This window comes from Octopus bimaculoides, chromosome 1, assembly GCF_046866305.1.
Source record: "Octopus bimaculoides isolate indiv1 chromosome 1, ASM4686630v1, whole genome shotgun sequence".
In the NCBI taxonomy this organism is placed as follows: domain Eukaryota; kingdom Metazoa; phylum Mollusca; class Cephalopoda; order Octopoda; family Octopodidae; genus Octopus; species Octopus bimaculoides.
Window position 1 is genome coordinate 53,201,913 of NC_142928.1, and position 17,070 is coordinate 53,218,982.

Here is a 17,070-nt window from a genome sequence, read left to right on the forward strand (position 1 = left end):
CCCACTTCAGGCATATCTTTATTCTTTTACATGAAGCTGTATGTATATTAATTAAAGAATTATATTTGGTATAAATATGTGAATCAGAAATTAAGTTTAAATTTTTCTGTTGATATTGATTGGCGTTAGGAAGGGCATCCAGCCGTAAAAACCATGCCAAAACAAACATGGAGCCTGAACAGCCCTTCAGCTCCTCAGCTTCTGTCAAACCGTCCAACCCATGCCAGCATGGAAAATGGACGTTAAATGATGATGTTGATCAACAAATATTTGCTACAAAATATTTTTCATGAAAATTTTTTCTTTGGTATTTAACTGATTGCAAAGAAAATTCCTACCTTACCTTTACATGTATGCATTTATATGCTTGTGTATGAATATGTATATATCTATGTGTACATGTGTGTGCCCTAGTTATAGCATGACTTACTAACTTTTGTGTGTATTTTTCTTTCTGAAGGAATTATTTTTAGTTCTACCATTCATCTCTCTTGTTTATTTATTAACCATAACTATTGAACATATATATCTTACCATGTTAGATGCAATGTTTGATGGATCTTCAAGCTTCCATATCTTCTTTTTCTAGCTTGGCTTGTGCCTCTGAGTCTCACTAACCACTAACCTATGTTAGGTAGTATGTTTTTCATGCAGGAAGAAGTTTGCATTTACAACTATTTGTTTATTCTGCTTTCTAGTGAGAATGTAGTCAATCTGGCTTTTGTGCTCAACAGAGGTGAGCAGGTGACTAATTGGTTTCTTGAATTTCATGTTGTGGAGTCCTAGATGATTTGCATCACAAAACTCCAAGAGCCTTGTTCTCCACTCATTGCACACCATACTGTCTACCAAGATGCTGCCCAATCAGTCTGTCAAAGTTATCATTTGTCATTGAGGTACTCTGAAAAGGCATAAAAATGATCTCTTTGTTCATCTGGCAGTCTCAATTGAGGGGAATAGGCAGAGATAAAAGTTGCCGTCATATTTTCCAAGACTAGTCTCAGGTTAATTATCCAATTGCACACTCTAGACTACTGTGATCTCTTTATTTATTCATTTCTTTGGTAAAAGTATGCACCCTCTCCCTGCCACACTATTACTATTGGCAACCCAGAAAAATTTATACCTACATTCTTTACCTGTGAAGAATTTGACTATGGCTTCTGTCTGCAGGCAGCACACATCGATCTGTTTCCATTCTAGCATTTCAACAATCTCATCAGACCTTCCTTTCAATGAGCCTTCATTGATTGTGGCTACCCTGAGGTTGTGAATTTGATAAGAAGAGTAAGTAGAGAGCTAGAGGATAGCTTTTAGCGCCTGTAAAGAAGATTTGGTGGAACATTTACCTGCAGATACAAAAATATTGATTTCAAATTTTGGCACAGGGGCAGCAATTTCAAGGGAGGGGATAAGTCAATTACATTGATCCCAGTGTTCAACTGGTACTTATATTATTGATCCTGAAAGGATAAAAAGCAAAGTCTACCCTAGTAGAATTTGAGCTCAGATAAAATGCCACTATGCATTTTGTTCAGCATGCTAATAATTCTGCCAACTGACTGCCTCATCAGATATACAAATGTTAACCACCATTTCACCCAATCTTCAAACATTTATACTCATTCGTTATTTCTGTACTTGATAAATGACAAAGATGTATCAATTGATGAGTCAGTATTTCAAATTCCTTTCATGAGGAAGTGATTTGGTTGCAGTTAAAACTGTTAATTGTTGTTGGTTTTTCTTTTGCTTGTAAATCACATTGTAATCTTCTATAACATTTTAAAATATTCTTAGTTAAAATAACATGGTCACTATTTCACCAGCTCAACTACTTCTTGTATAGCATATAGACTTGTCTGTTATTTCTAATTTTTTAAAAGCAACATAATCATTGAATATTTTCAACTTAAAAATCTAAACAAGATCCTTTCAACCATTGGTTCATTTTCTTGGGAACCATACAAAATTTAAATTGTTCCAAATTTAATTTATCATTACTCCTCAAATCATTGATGACTTTTGCCAGTGTGATTATTGGGTTTCTCTATGAAAAAAAATTGTAAACTCAATCAATTACTCTATTTTTTAAAAAAATTGATGATATGTATTTGAAAATTAAAATTAAATTCACATTTTATTGTTTATAGCATCTCTTGTTTATGATTTAACAATGGTTGAAGTAAGCAATGTTTTAGCAAACAATTTTTGTAGACTTGTTTTTAACAGTAACAGATATTGTTGGCGTATGATTGCAGTTAGTGTTATGGCAAGAGGACTCTTTATTCTTGCTAAGGATAGGACAACCTCTTTAGTGCTGGTACTCTGATAAAAACTCTATAAATTGGCTGAAGTCATACCAAATATTAGAAAATATGAGTAAGACATGTTCATCTGAACCTTCTTGGAAGGCAGTAGCTCTGAATAAGAACTGATTCAAACTGATTCAAACTGCTTTGACCACACTATGCATGCACACACACACACACACACACACACACACACACACACACACACACACACACACACACACACACACAGTGATATCTATGCAACTATCTCATAGATTTATAGATTTTTAGTCTCATGAAAATTATTTGTGAATATTTATATTGTTCTTAAGAAAACAATTTCTTTTCTTAAGGACAATTCACATATTCAAAACCCAATTTTAGCATTTTATCCAGTTGGTGATATATTGGTAACTTTAGATGTGACTAGATCAGAAAAAGGGTCATTTTGCAAATTTCTTTGAGACAGAAGTATTGATATAAAAATTTTTTTATTAGGATTAAAATTTAGATTAAATTTTGTTGGGACCCTTATATTATTTGCAATATCAATTTTTGTTTATCTTAATATATCTGTTATACATCTAGTACTATCTAAAATTACTTTATAAAATTGAGGATATCTATTCATAGAGAGAGCAGATAGTGCTGTAAAACTGAAGTATTAAATATATGATATATATAATCTAAACAGAAAAATTGTTTTGAAATATATTAAATCAATTTAGAATGTACTTGTTTGAATATAGGCTAATTTCTGAGAATTGTTTAAAAGTATTAGCCATGTCTGGATACATAAAATATTGGAGCTTATAGTTCAGCCATTAGTTCAAAATGTGCAACTTGTATTTGTATGGGTCATCTCAAACTGGGATTTGTTTTGAGACAAATGAACTGATAAACAACTGACCATAATTGATGACTGGGGTAGAGAAGCCTGCCATTATATAACTAGAAAATATATGAATATGCTGCATGTATGTGTAAGTCTGTATAAAGTGCTTATTCTGTAGAGTTGCTGTAGAGTAGCTCAAATTACAATAAACATTTTGAAAATAAATATTGATATTGCTGCTTTGTAGAGCAGTGTTAATGGTGGATGAATGAAATCAAACCAATATTATTGTTCCTGATAATATAGTTAACATGTTTATTAGGCAAAGGAAGTATGCTTAAGTGAAATTTATAAAATCTGGTTCGGGAGTTAAATGAGCAATTTTTAGACTCATCTGATTAGAAAATAAACCACTACAAACTTGGTACCAAAATATATTTTTCAAGAGAAAAATATGCCACTCACACTCAATCACTTTATTTCTTTATTTGTTTCATATCTATAAAAATATTAAAAAATGCTAGTGCATTAATCCTACGTTTTTTAAAAGTATTTTTTCTCCTTTAAAAGATAATTATGTAACAATTTATTGTGTTTTGAATTTATATCATTATGATTATTGCTAATTTGTTTATTTTACAGCTTGATAATGCTGATGAACAAGCGGCACAAGTACGCCGAGAGCTTGATGGTAGACTTCATTTAGTTGAACAAATGTCCCGGGTAAGTCTTACTCATATATATGTGTATATATATATATATATATATATATATATATATATATATATATATATATATAGTCATATTACTGTAAATCCATTTATGTGCTTTATTTAATGTGGTATGTCTGAACTTGACATCCTTGGTTATAAACGTATACTCTAAATTTAATTTGAAATAATTTATATTTTTTAATCTTTTGATAGTCACTCATACAAAGATCCTGTAACAAAATGCCAGATAAGGTAATTATTTCTCATTTAAAATATAAAAAAAAACAGAAGGGCTTAATGGATGTTTAATGGATGTCTTATACTCATCAAAATTGTGTTGTCTAATATTATTCCCCAGAAAATATTTTTTGTACCAAGACCTTATTACTATTGTTTCTTGTTTTATAATTAGTTTTATTAATTTAATTACTCGTCTATTTTCTTCATATTTAGATTTAATTTGTATTTGCATTGTAGAATAAAACAGAAATGCTCTTTTTAGTATAATATGATGTATTTTTATTTGAATATGTTCTGTATTTTTGTGGCTGGTTATTGAATAATATGGAATTTCTGCTGTTGATGATGTCAATCTTAATGCTGTTCTTTTGTAAGCATTTTGATGTACTTTTTGTTTCTGTCTAGAGTCTGTGCTTTTAAGTTACTTTTACAAGTTGTGCTTATCATGTATTGTAAACAGTAAACATCATTTATAAGAATTTACGCTGTAAGGTTTATGGTTTATTTCCTTTTTCTGATGCATTGTGTAGAGATGGCATATGGCATAAATAACAAAATTATGAAAATTGTGAGTTATTGATATATGAACATTTTTTTTTAAAGTCTGTTATATAAAGTAAAGTAATATATCTTTGTTCTAAAGATCTGGAATTAAAAAAAAAATGAAATGAAATCTCTTTTGATATTTTGTACAGTTTATATTTATTAAGAGTTAAATTGTTCTTGAAAGAAAATATATTTACAAAATTACTTTAGTGTAACAATTTTTTTTTTTTTTGTACTTTGTTTTAGTAAACATCTTAGAACATTTTTCCATGTATGTTGAGTAAGAAAGTTTTGCAATCATTATTAGATATTATATAATATACCAAGAAAATTAGCAGAGAAGTAGTTATATCAGGCATAAGAAAGTTGGATTTCATTGAAATTGTGACATTTAGGATTGGGATGCATGGAAGTATACTGTTGTGTAAACTTGTTCAATGCATGTCAGCATGGAAAACATACATTGAAATGGTGATTAAAATATCAATGAAAATATATTGTTATTCTTTTTTTCCTCTATAGTTTATTCTAGATTGTCTTGAAGAAAAAGTTAAAGTTGCAATTATAGCGCAATCTTATTCAAAAATCTATAATAATATGTATAACTCCTAAATTTGTACATCTAGCTCTCTCAAATTAGTGATAAACAAGAAACAAATATAGTGAACTGCTTTTAATTGGAATTACATTGGTAAGGACATCACCTTGGAAACACAGGATCTTAACATTAATTTTAATAACTAAGGCATAGATAATCTACATGTGCAATAATTTGAAACCTGTTTACCTGTAAGCCTAGAATATACAGTAAATTCAATTTTTGGAAGTTGATAGTTTTGAATGTATCTTATTTTCTCTGTAACTTTGAATGAATCCACTACATTGTTCTTGTTAATTTTTTGGAAATTGTTCTGCGACTGACAAATAGTATGAGTCTTTCAAATTCATGAATGACATAGTCTGAGTTATTAATAATCATATACTACCTTTCTCAGACATCCTGTTTGTGATTGGTTTATTGTTAAAGTTTCATACACTTGATACATTTCCACAGATAATAGGAAAGCAGGGTGTTTTAAAGCATCAGCTTTTTAAAGAAATAATTGTTTTCAAAGTAAATTTAAATAATTTTAACTTTCTTTTCTCTTAGGTTGATATCTGGTCCTGTTTCATTTCTCTAGCTACCACATATTAATTGAATATATTCTCATTCTTTCAGATAGATATGTTTTGCAAGTGTCATTCAACAAATCACACCTTGTTCACCCTGAATAATGATGTAGTATAAGTATGTTTTAAACAAAACTTTGTAATATAATCAGAAAAATTTGGAATTAGCAGGCAGATAGTTTTGCAAAATGAAGATGGTAGATAACTCCACTATTCCTATTCACATTGAATATTTCTTCTCAGCAGTTATTGCAAAAAAAAAAAGAGAAAAAAAATCTCTATCTCATTTCCTTTTTCTTTATTTGGTCTTCATAGATTGATTTATCTCCACAAAAGTAGTAATCACTTGTTTAAACACCCCCCCACCGTCAATTCTGATCAGAGATATTCTATCTTATCTTTTTTGTTTATCTGGGAATATGTCATCTAATGTCTTTTTTGATAGCATAAGGTGTGACTAAGAAAGAAAAGTTACTATTTTTAGCACTCCAATGATCATGTAGAGGCTCCCTCATTGTAATTGTAGGATGTTGAAATACCTATCTTGAGTTTTAGATAGGTACACTCTGACTCTGTATATTGTAAAAGTCTTACCTCTCACAATATGCAATTTTTATGGCATTGATCATAAAATACTGCCTCAAAAAGTCCCATACAAGTATGGAAAAATGGATATAAAGATAATGATAATGTCTAACATAAACTTATAAATTGAGGAAACACTCAGCTGCTTTTTTTTTATCATGTTTTAATATGCAGATATTATTCAATTTGAAATGTTTGTTTTTGATTATTTAGTATCTCTGAAACCTTGCTATTTCACAATACTAGCTTGAATTTTAATGAACCCAGTCTCCTTTGTACCACTAATCCAGGTTTGTTCTATTGAAAATTAAGTCAAAAGCTCAGTCAGGCAATTATTCTGACAGAGCAGAAATGAAGGATAGAAGGGTTTGGAGTTTTCTCCCTTACATTAGAGCATTCCTTCAAAAGGCATGTAAACAAGATTAGTATGATTCTTGTGATACCATGCATTTCAGGTACTGGCTGACATGCACTCCTGTGCAGTATTGCCATACAGGAAGTTGAGATAAAATCAATTATATTTTATTATAGTGTTTTGAATATCTTTTTCTTAAATTCAAAATGCATCTTTTGCTCAGTAAAATGCTTTAGCTTTGTACAACCTATATATACTCAATTAGATTTACTTTTACTCTTGCAAAAATTGATCAAGAAGTTAAAAATGAGTTATATCTTGTCTTTTTAGTATTATTATTTTGTTATTTAAACAGTCTCAGGATTTCATTTTCCAATGATCTAATAATGTTAATTTGACTTTATCAGATTTGATTTGCCTAATATTGAAAGCTTCATTGTCAAGCTTTTATTATGGTGTATTTCATCATACTTGTTCAAGTTAGATGTTTTTGATACTGCCTTATATTACTATCCATTTGGATATAACACTTCATTTATGCTTTTTTTTTTCTACTGTGTGATCTGTTGAAAACAGTTAACTATGTGGAAAACAAAAGTAAAACTCCCCAGAAAATTACTTATATTATTATGGTATCTGTAGATATTTTATCAATCTGTTTAAGAATAACTTCTATATTAGTGAATGTAATATATTATTATGTATATTTCTGGTGTATATTTGTAATTTGCTTAATTTAGTATTTTCAGCAATAGTCCAGATCTCTAGAATATATTCACTTTTATCATAGACATTAGCTTGCTATTTCATTAGTTTTCAGTATACTTCTGAAATAAATTATATTTGACATAATTTTGTTTTTGAATGTGAATATATATATATTTTTTTTTTTGTTTTTCAAATTATTCAATATATTTCAATTACTAAGATCTTTGATAAAGCAAAAATCTAACTAAATAAGTGTTAAATGGTAAAAAATAATTATGACTTTGAGAAGATACCCTGCAGAGCTACCCAACTCCTGGTAAAATGATTTTAAACACTAAAAGTTTTGAAATCAAAGGATTATTTGGTGTGTAGATGCTTAAAACTTGTAAGGACAACTCATTTTTACTGCTATGGTGTAAATTCTGAACTTGTAGGTAGAGGTGAGCAGCTATGAGTATGAGTTTGGTCATTCTTTTGGATGCTAGCTGGGATGTCTGTATGGGTAGCTGTAGTACTTCTCCAAATGCAGAAGCAGTACCAATTTGTGAGGTTTCACTGAGCTTTGTAGAATATTACTAATTTTGGGGGGATGAAGTACTTTTCTGTAGAAGGTAAACAACTGATCAGGGTTAAAGTACTTTGTTGATTTAAAGAGGAACCTAGTCTTTGAGATGCAGTTTTACTAATGTTATAAACATGGAGTTGCCATGACAGATACCTGACTTCAGAATTTTTTGTTCAAATGGTACTGACATTCTGAATCTGTTATAAATACAGGCTGATATTATTTCTTGTACTGACAAAAGAGTATTAATTTTGTGGGGCTTTTTTCCTTATTTGGAACTGTATCACATTTTCATAGGAGTTACAAGCCATAATCAAAGCATTTTTGTTGGAAGAACTTTACATGTTATTTTTGAAATGTCTAATGTTATATTTATCCTTTTTGAAATCAGTCATGAAGTGACTCACTACAACAAATAGTGCTGTACAAACCAGTGGGAAAGCCTCTTCTTGGTTGCTGCACCCATTAGAAATAGCAAACAAATCTCATTTAAATCACACACTTTTCTCATTTAAAAGTATAGGACATACTAGGTAATACAGTCTAAGATACACTATGTGAATAGAAGGTAGTACAACCAAAAGTAGAAAGCCTTTGATCATAGCTTTGTTTGGCCTTAGTTGATCTGAAGTTAAATCATAATTGATAACATAACATTGTGCTGTGTGTATATATATATATATATATATATATATATATATATATATATATACACACACATATAAAACATTCAGGAACACTGATTTAATATAACTTAAGCACCGTAGACAGTTACATACAGCAATGGGCACCTGGACATGATTCTTTGGCACCTTAAATATAATTCTTTGCATTTGTGATGCCAGTGTTTTACTGTCCTATCAACATAGTAAATGCTATTTTGCTGAACTTCCACCTCTGCTAATTAACAGGAACTTATAAATTTGCTATTGGTTTCATAATTATTGTGTTTGTTGAACTTGATTGTTGTGCTATTATCACACACCATATTACCTAAAACTCAGTATTTACAATATATATTTGTTGCTACATCTATTGGGCATGATAAACTCATCTTGCAAGCCAAAAATGAACTCGTTAATTCTGTAATAGTATTCTTGCTATTTACAGAAATTTACAATTTGGTGAAGTGAGCTACCAAAAACTAAATGCCTTTGTCAAAGACAATAGTAACTTCAGAAGCACTGACCCTTTGGCTTGTCAAGCACATTACAACTGGTTCAGCTTCAACTACCAATTGTCATTCTTGAATTCTCTTCAAATATTTAATATTACATTTTAACTTACATATAGCATTAATTATTGTTAATGCTAGTCAGATTACTCTACTCAACTTGTTTAATATTCTTTGCGATTATAAACACCTGAACTGAAGTGACAAAAAATTCTTTTAAATATTTGATTTAAAAAAGATTTCTATGAAAATTTATCATAGAAAATATTGCTTGTTAAAAATCCATTATGAAATTATTGCCAAAGCAGTTTTGAGTAAAATAACTTGAATAATATTGTCAATTGATGTCTTCTTGCATAATAGGATAACCTTGTATGACTTTGACCAACAATAAAATTCATAATTTTAAATGTTCAAGTAGTTTATTCAGTGAGTAAAAGAAAAGTTTTATCATAGGCCAATATTTTATTATTAAAATAAAAATTAAGTATTGCTTCCAATTTTAATATTTTTAATTTGCATTTCATCATTTCAACATTAACCAAGATTTTTCTCTTGCCTGTTCTGTGGCACTTAATTGGATAGGGGGTAATTTAAGTGGTTTGCCAATAATAGAAATGTTGCTAGTATAGCCATGAAATCATGATTCTCCAGCAAAAATAATTGCATTTTATTCACGTAATCATTGTGATTTCTCATCATTTAAATGTTATAACAGTATATTCTCTTATTGTTGAAGAGCTGATAAAATATCAATATCAAGCCAATATGATAGTTTAAATTTACAACAAAAAGAAATGACATCTATTCTTATTACCTGTTATGAATCAACATCAAGGATTTAATGTGTATAGTTTCAGGTTAAACTCTCTGTATTGCATATTTTGATGAGAGATGACTCCTAATGACTGAAATAATTTGTTTTAAACTGTTTATGGTATCTAAAATATACTTTTTGTTGCTTTCTAAAATATTTAATGTCTAAATTGAGTTGATCATTTTTAGAGAGTAGTTGATGTTTTGGATTAGTGATTGAGTTGTAATAAATCGCTTGTTTTGTGGACATATGAAAATTGAAATTGCAAATTAAGGATGAAAGAAAACGTGCAAATCTGAAAATAACATAACCTTTGTTTCAATATAAATTGTTCTTTACAAGTACAAAATAATGATAATAATAATAATAAAAATTCATTGTTTTATTTATTTTCTTTGTAATTTCAGATTTATAGTAATTATCTTTGATGTCAACTCATTTTTTTTATTTTTGAATATATGATTTTATTAATTTGTTTTCATTTTATTGCTTCAATCGTATTAATTCATGTCATAAAGTATCCCATTTGGTTGCTTATTATCTTTCAGTTCTATGTGTATGCATTTTCTCAGATTTAATACATCTCAAGTTTATAGTAGCAATATCATTGTAATAAATGATTTTTATTGATGAATTGGTAAGGAAAACCTGGAATTAATTGGATATGAGTTGTTGGTTGTACAATGTGAAATAAATTAGGTACAGAAGTGTTGAGAAAATTATTGACTACATTTTAAAATCACTAAGTTTCCTTATTTAATAGTTAAGGGGTAAGTTCATTTTTCAGTTATAAAAAAAAGTGAATGCACACAGAATGAGTGAACTTTGAGAAATAACTTTAAAAAAGATGCAATGAATTCTACTAAGAGAAGTATTGCAAAGTTGGCTCAAAATAGAATAAAGTAAACAATCTCTGGCTGATTGTTTGAAAGAGAAGAAGCTGCTTTATACAAAGCTGAAACAAAGAAATGAAAGCTTGGAATAGCAAACTTCGAGTGAAACATTGCCTATTTGAGTTTTACTATGTAGCATCATAGGCAACATAGTCATTTGAACAATTATATTTTGCATAAAAGAAAAAGTTGAGGTATAAACTAAATATTATTTTAATGATGCAACAAAGAAGTAACGTATATTAATATTAAAAGCTTCATGATATTTCAAGTGAACTGGCAAAAACATTCAATGTCATCAACTGGAGCAGGAGAAGCACTAAATTTAAGTTCATGAGTTGCTGCTATGATTTCTCATAAATTAGTTTAGTTATCTAAGCAATATGTTCAATGTTGAAGCAGAAACCAGCATATTAATATTAATGTTAAACTGGTTAGAAGAAATCTAAAGACTTGGCCTTTTCATTCATTACTAACAGGTTTCTCATCTTTTTTTTCTTTTTACAAAAAGTTGATTGTATAATATATATATTGGAAGTGTGATGTCTCATAGTTGGGGCAGGTAGCCAGTAAGACCTAGTTATAAGAAAACTATTGCAGCATAATATGATAGCTTTATAATAAAGAGGGGAGGAGGAGTATCTTTATTGTGTTATCTACAAAGAAGTCGTTTTTAAAATTTAGATAAATTTACTTTCAATTAATGAAAGCTGAAATCATCAACAACCATTTTTAATGAAATAAATTTTGTTTTTGTTCTATTTTCAGTTATTTATGGAGTATCTAAAATCCTTCTAATTCAAGTTCTCTCCTTTTCTAATTTGTTATTTAAATTTCAATAAAGTTAAGAATTATCTATTTATTTTCATATGCTATTAAATATTGTTATAGCAAAAAGTGAATCACAAAGACCGATCTCTCCATTTAGTCTCAAAATACTTAATTCCCCCCCCCCCCAACTACTAATGCTCTACAAAGTCTCATAATTGAGTGCTATATCTATATTTGGAATGGTGCTGTTCTTACACATACGGACATCCTAGATCACATAATGAAAATCACATACAGTTTCCTATCTCTGCCTTTTCTGCCAACAACAAAATGGCCTTTGTTCTTCAGAGCTGAAAGTTTCATATTACCTTAATTCAGACACTTCTGATTCTCTTGTCACTAATGCTGTGTCCACCTGCAGGCTTTGCAGTAACCAACATGCTCTGTCTTTCCTATAAAAATCTCTGGAGTTCTATATCTTACCCATGTTTTCCCTGTAGCCATCAACCTAAAACTGTTCAAGAAGAACTTTAATTGCATCATTCTTGCTAACATCAGAGGCCTTACAAAGACTTTCTCTTGAACCAGAGTAAACTAATGAGAAACAAATTAGCTAAAATTAATTACTGAGTTAATTGAATTAACTATGCTCACTCAAAAATTTGTGGTTTTATGCAAAAGTTAAAAATCATTATTTTTATTTAAAATAATTTTTATTAAGATGTATTATTTTTATATTATTAGTGTGGTAGACTAGCAGAATTGTTACAGCATTGGACAAAATGATTTTTATTTAGTTTTATCTGTTTGTGTCCTTAGCTCAAATGCCATTCAATTTGACTTTCATTCTTTTGGGTTTGATCAACAAATACCAGTCAAGTATTGAGGTCAGTCTAATCAACTGTGCTCCTGCTAATATCACTGATCACTTATTGAGGGGTAACTTTGATCACTGAAAGCTCAAGCATTTGACTCTAATTACCAACAAGTAGTGTCTGAGATAAAGAGTAGTAAGTTAGTTAATTATATATGTGTTTCTTGGTAGATGGACTTACATTTTTCTTGCTGGTTTTGCTCATTTAAAATATGATAGGCTTTTTTGAGCAATGGTGAGTAGATTTTTTTTAAAGTTTTTATTAAAAAATTTTATGTGTGTTACTTTTTTGATTTTGGAAAAGGTTTCCTCTTTCTCTGATTTAAGATATAAAAAAAAGTGTACAAATAAAAGTAATGATTTTAAAAATATTACTTGATGATAAGTGAAAATAATTTCTGATATTGTTTGAGATGAATGAAGTTTTACAAATAAATTTGCTTTTGGTATTGCCTTCTATGTCTTTGAAATGCACATCAAACTATACAAATTGGAAGGTGTTTTAGTAGCTAATTTTAGATCTTAAATTCTCTTACAATAAAACTATGTTCCTGTATGAAAAGCCACTTGGTATCAATTTGCTTTCCAACAGACATAGGTTGATAAAATAAATACCAAAAAGATAATGAAATTTTTTGTCTTTCTACTACAGAAATAGCCTTTTGCTCAAGACTATAAATAAGGGCTCACATAAGACTGGACTAGTAGTAGAATTTAGACTACCAAACTAGCTGCCTTATAATATTTAGTTTTTGATACATGCCATACTGCTCAGAATTTTCTGAATTCTTGTTTGGTTTCCACCTGGAGGGTGGAAAGGTAAATCTGAAACCAAAGAATCTGATCCCCTGTCGTAAATTTATGGCCTTGTGCAATGTAAGAAATTAAAGTTGGACAAAATGTCTTGTGGTATTTGTTTACTTTTGTTTACATTCTTATTTTAAATCCCACCAAGATCAGCTTTGCTATTTATCCCTCCTGGGTTGATAAAATAAAGTACCAGTTTAATACTGGCATCAATGAATTCTCCCTTCAAATTTTTAGCCTTGTATCTATTTGAGAAAAAATTTCTTGTTCTAGAGAGAATTCTGAAAACTGACATTTAATTCTTGGAAATAATGGAGTAAAAATTTAAACTCTTCCTGTCCTATCTGAAGAATAAATGAGAAAGACTAAAAGTATACAACTATTCAAGTTTTGGTAAAACTGAAGTGAAATATATTATAAAGTAACAACACAATATCAAACTATCATGTACATTGGATATCAAACTGTTGTGTGCACTTTCAAAAGTGAATTATAATAAACTGTAACGTGGTTAAAGAAATCATTATTATTTCTCTTTGCTGATGGCTTTGCGTTCCGGCTCTAAAAAACATATGTAAGTCTACTTAAGAAGAAAAGTTAGAAATATAATTAATTTTGATTCTTTAATTATCCATTCTTTTTGAAGTAAAGTAAATATGGTAAACTTAAGTTAAATATCAAGGAAAACTTTTGAAATATATGTAGATAACCTTGAGTTCAGACTAGTCAAAGTAAAAATAACTGATTATAATTTGTGACTACACCAAAAAGAGAGCAACTTCTTTGACCCTACAAACTTCTGATCTATCATACTTATTTCCAGTAACTTAATGCTAATATGAACAGTTGTCAAGTTTATCTTCACCACTTCAAGTCTCTCTCTGCCTCCTCATTGAACATTGGTATGGCTTCCATAGAACCACATCTACCAGAGACTTACTTTTCTGTGTCACTCATTTTGCAACCGTTGATTGGCATAAAATCCTACTAGTTAAGTCTTTGTTCTATAACCATTTATCATGCATAAGATCAAAAGCCTTGTTGGATACATCATTACAGTCTATACTGTTAGCATTAGATTATTCTTCAATTACAATATTGTTGTATTCAACAAATCAAAGACTCAGTTACTCTACATGTCAAAGAAACACTCTTGTGCCTTAAACTTTGTAGTCATGAATCACAGGCAATTTGAACAACCAAAGTTACTCAAATACTTGGCCTTCCAATCTCTGATGATCTTGCATGGCAGCTCCATAGAAAAGACATTGCTGAAACTTCATCACAAAGATTGAGTTTCGTTTTTAGAGTGTGAAATACTTCAGCCCAATTGCTCAGCTTCTACAACACTCAAGTAATAACTGCACAGCAGGATTTTTCTGTTTCTGCACATACTAACACTCTAAACAGAATTTTGAAGAACGTCAACTGGACAAAGAGTCAGTGATGAATATGCATTTTTTCTTCTCTGCTTGTTTGATTGAAATTCAGTAGACACTGCTCTTGTAAATTAAGTAGCTGCATACTCTGTCTACTCAAGCTTACTTGTCCAACCTATTTTTCCCACTTCTCTTACTCTTACAGAATGAAACTTCTTGCCCTTCACATTAAACTCTTTAACTAATAATTCATTCCAGGACAGTAAACTTTTGGGATTTCTGCCAATACTTTGCCAACAAACACCAACTGATGTTCAAACAGATCATCAATCACATACATCTTGTTAACCTGGAAGAATATTGAATAGTTATGAGCACTACTCCTCTGACTGTCATATTAAATAAAAATACAGTGCTGGTTGCTTTCAAGAAGCAAAACAGGCTTTGGTTACGAAGTTCATTTTGCAGTCATGTGGTTCCTGATTTGGTCCCACTGTCTGGCACCTTTGACAAGAGTCAGCTCTGGGTTGAGCCCTGTTTTCTTAGTGGAACTAGTATGCAGAAATTGAAAAGCCCTTTGTGTGTATGTGTGTGTGTTTTATTCTGTTTTTAATTATTTGAATTCTTCCTTTGAAGGAGATAGTTTCTGACAAGAATAATGTCACATCTTAAACTTGAGGGAAATCTTGCATATATTTACTGTTCCAGTTACAGATTGTATTTGTAGTATGTGAATTAATTGGTTGATTTATTTTTCTGAAAACCCTAGCTTATCTAGATTATCACTTAAGCACAAAACCCAAGTGCACCAACTATTTTTGGTATAAATGTGAATTTATAATCTGGATACAGAAGCTGGAGGTTTCAAAGCAGTTGTACATAGTTATATGCACGTATGTATTCATGTGTATATATGTGTGTATATTTTTGTATGTGTATGCATGTGTACATATGTGTATGTATGTATATATATATATATATATGTCATTATTCAGTTTTATTTCAAGATTTCTTGCCAATAAAGAAAGAGCCGGTTTCTAACCTAGATTCAAGGCTCCTTCGGTGAAATTTCAACATCAACAACAGGGTATTTTTGTATGTATATATATGTGCAGATTTGTATGTTTTGTTTTATGTATGTCTTCTCATGCATATATTTTGCATGTCGAGACACACTCATATATACTTAAATGATAATCTTCTGGAAAGTTTTACAGATTTTTACAGTTTCAGTGATGGCTTGGATTTGTAATCTTTGAATCAACTTTCTCCTTTCTGGTTTTGAGTTGCCTAATTTCTCAAGATTGGTATTTAGGCAGTGTGTTGCATATCCCAGTGCCTCGATCATTACAGCTATAAACCTGAACTTGTAATGTGGATAGAGTAACTGCAGATTTCTCAATAGTTCAGCATATTCTCTTTTTCATTGACCTTCAGCTTATGTTAACATCCTCTGGGCAACTGTACACAATTTCTCCTCACTGTCCCAAATCATTATATCAGGTGTATCATGTATACATTTTATTGAGTTTTTTACTGGGACATTTCACCATACTCCTTTTTATTATGAGAGGCAATGGCTTCCACCATACTGTGGGTTCTTATTTCTTTGTCCTCATGATTATCCTTCCGATGGATTTCATTATATAGTGTTCTAGTTACATCATGTTTCATTGGTAAATAATACTGTGATGATATTTTCAGATAACTGGTTATAATGTGGGTGATACTTTCAGTGTTAACTCCACAAAGTCTGCACCGGTTGTCACATTTTACTGCTTTTCCTATATCTCTGTCTCCTTTGTGCATTAGGTATTTGGTTGATATTTCCTGTTCCTGGATTGAAAACTCATACCCTGTTAAGTGGGAGGTAGTAATCTGGATAGACTGCTTTGATGATCAATGTTACTATCATGTTTGTATGTATGTATGCATACACACACACACACACATATATTATCATTTTACATCTGTTCGCCATGTTAGCATGAATGGAATGGTTTGACAGGAATCAACATGTCAGAAGACTACGTATCAGAAATAATATGTTGCCCATTTTGACAATGCCTCCAAACCAGAATGGCTTGACTTTGCATAAGAGTGTGTGGATGCTAGTGAACATTGCACAATTTGAACACCTCAGTGTCTGAGACCTCATCTTGCCAGTGAATGGACAGTATTTTACAAATTCAGTTTAGGTGGAATTTAGCTAGTTCTTTTTTTCTTTTTTTTTTTTGCTTATGGTTAACCCTTTAGCATTTAAACCAGTCATATCCAGCCCAATTATACTCCTTGTTTTATGTTCAAACCAGTCAGATCTGGTTTTTCATACCAACCCTACAAT

At 30.3% G+C, this 17,070-nt stretch overlaps 1 protein-coding gene across 27 annotated transcripts in view; it reads left to right on the forward strand.

Annotated features, from left to right (window-relative positions):
• LOC106881656 (calcium-dependent secretion activator 1) overlaps nt 1-17,070 on the forward strand; it is a 240,691-nt gene that overhangs the window by 15,172 nt on the left and 208,449 nt on the right. For 18 of the 27 annotated variants that reach the window (XM_089359140.1, XM_089359056.1, XM_089359105.1 and 15 more), the window contains exons 2-3: nt 3,772-3,852; nt 4,056-4,094. In XM_089359140.1, the coding sequence (XP_089215266.1) occupies nt 3,772-3,852; nt 4,056-4,094 (120 nt within the window). The remainder of the gene's footprint in view (nt 1-3,771; nt 3,853-4,055; nt 4,095-17,070) is intronic. The other 9 variants (XM_089359365.1, XM_089359147.1, XM_089359656.1 and 6 more) reach the window with 1 other exon arrangement.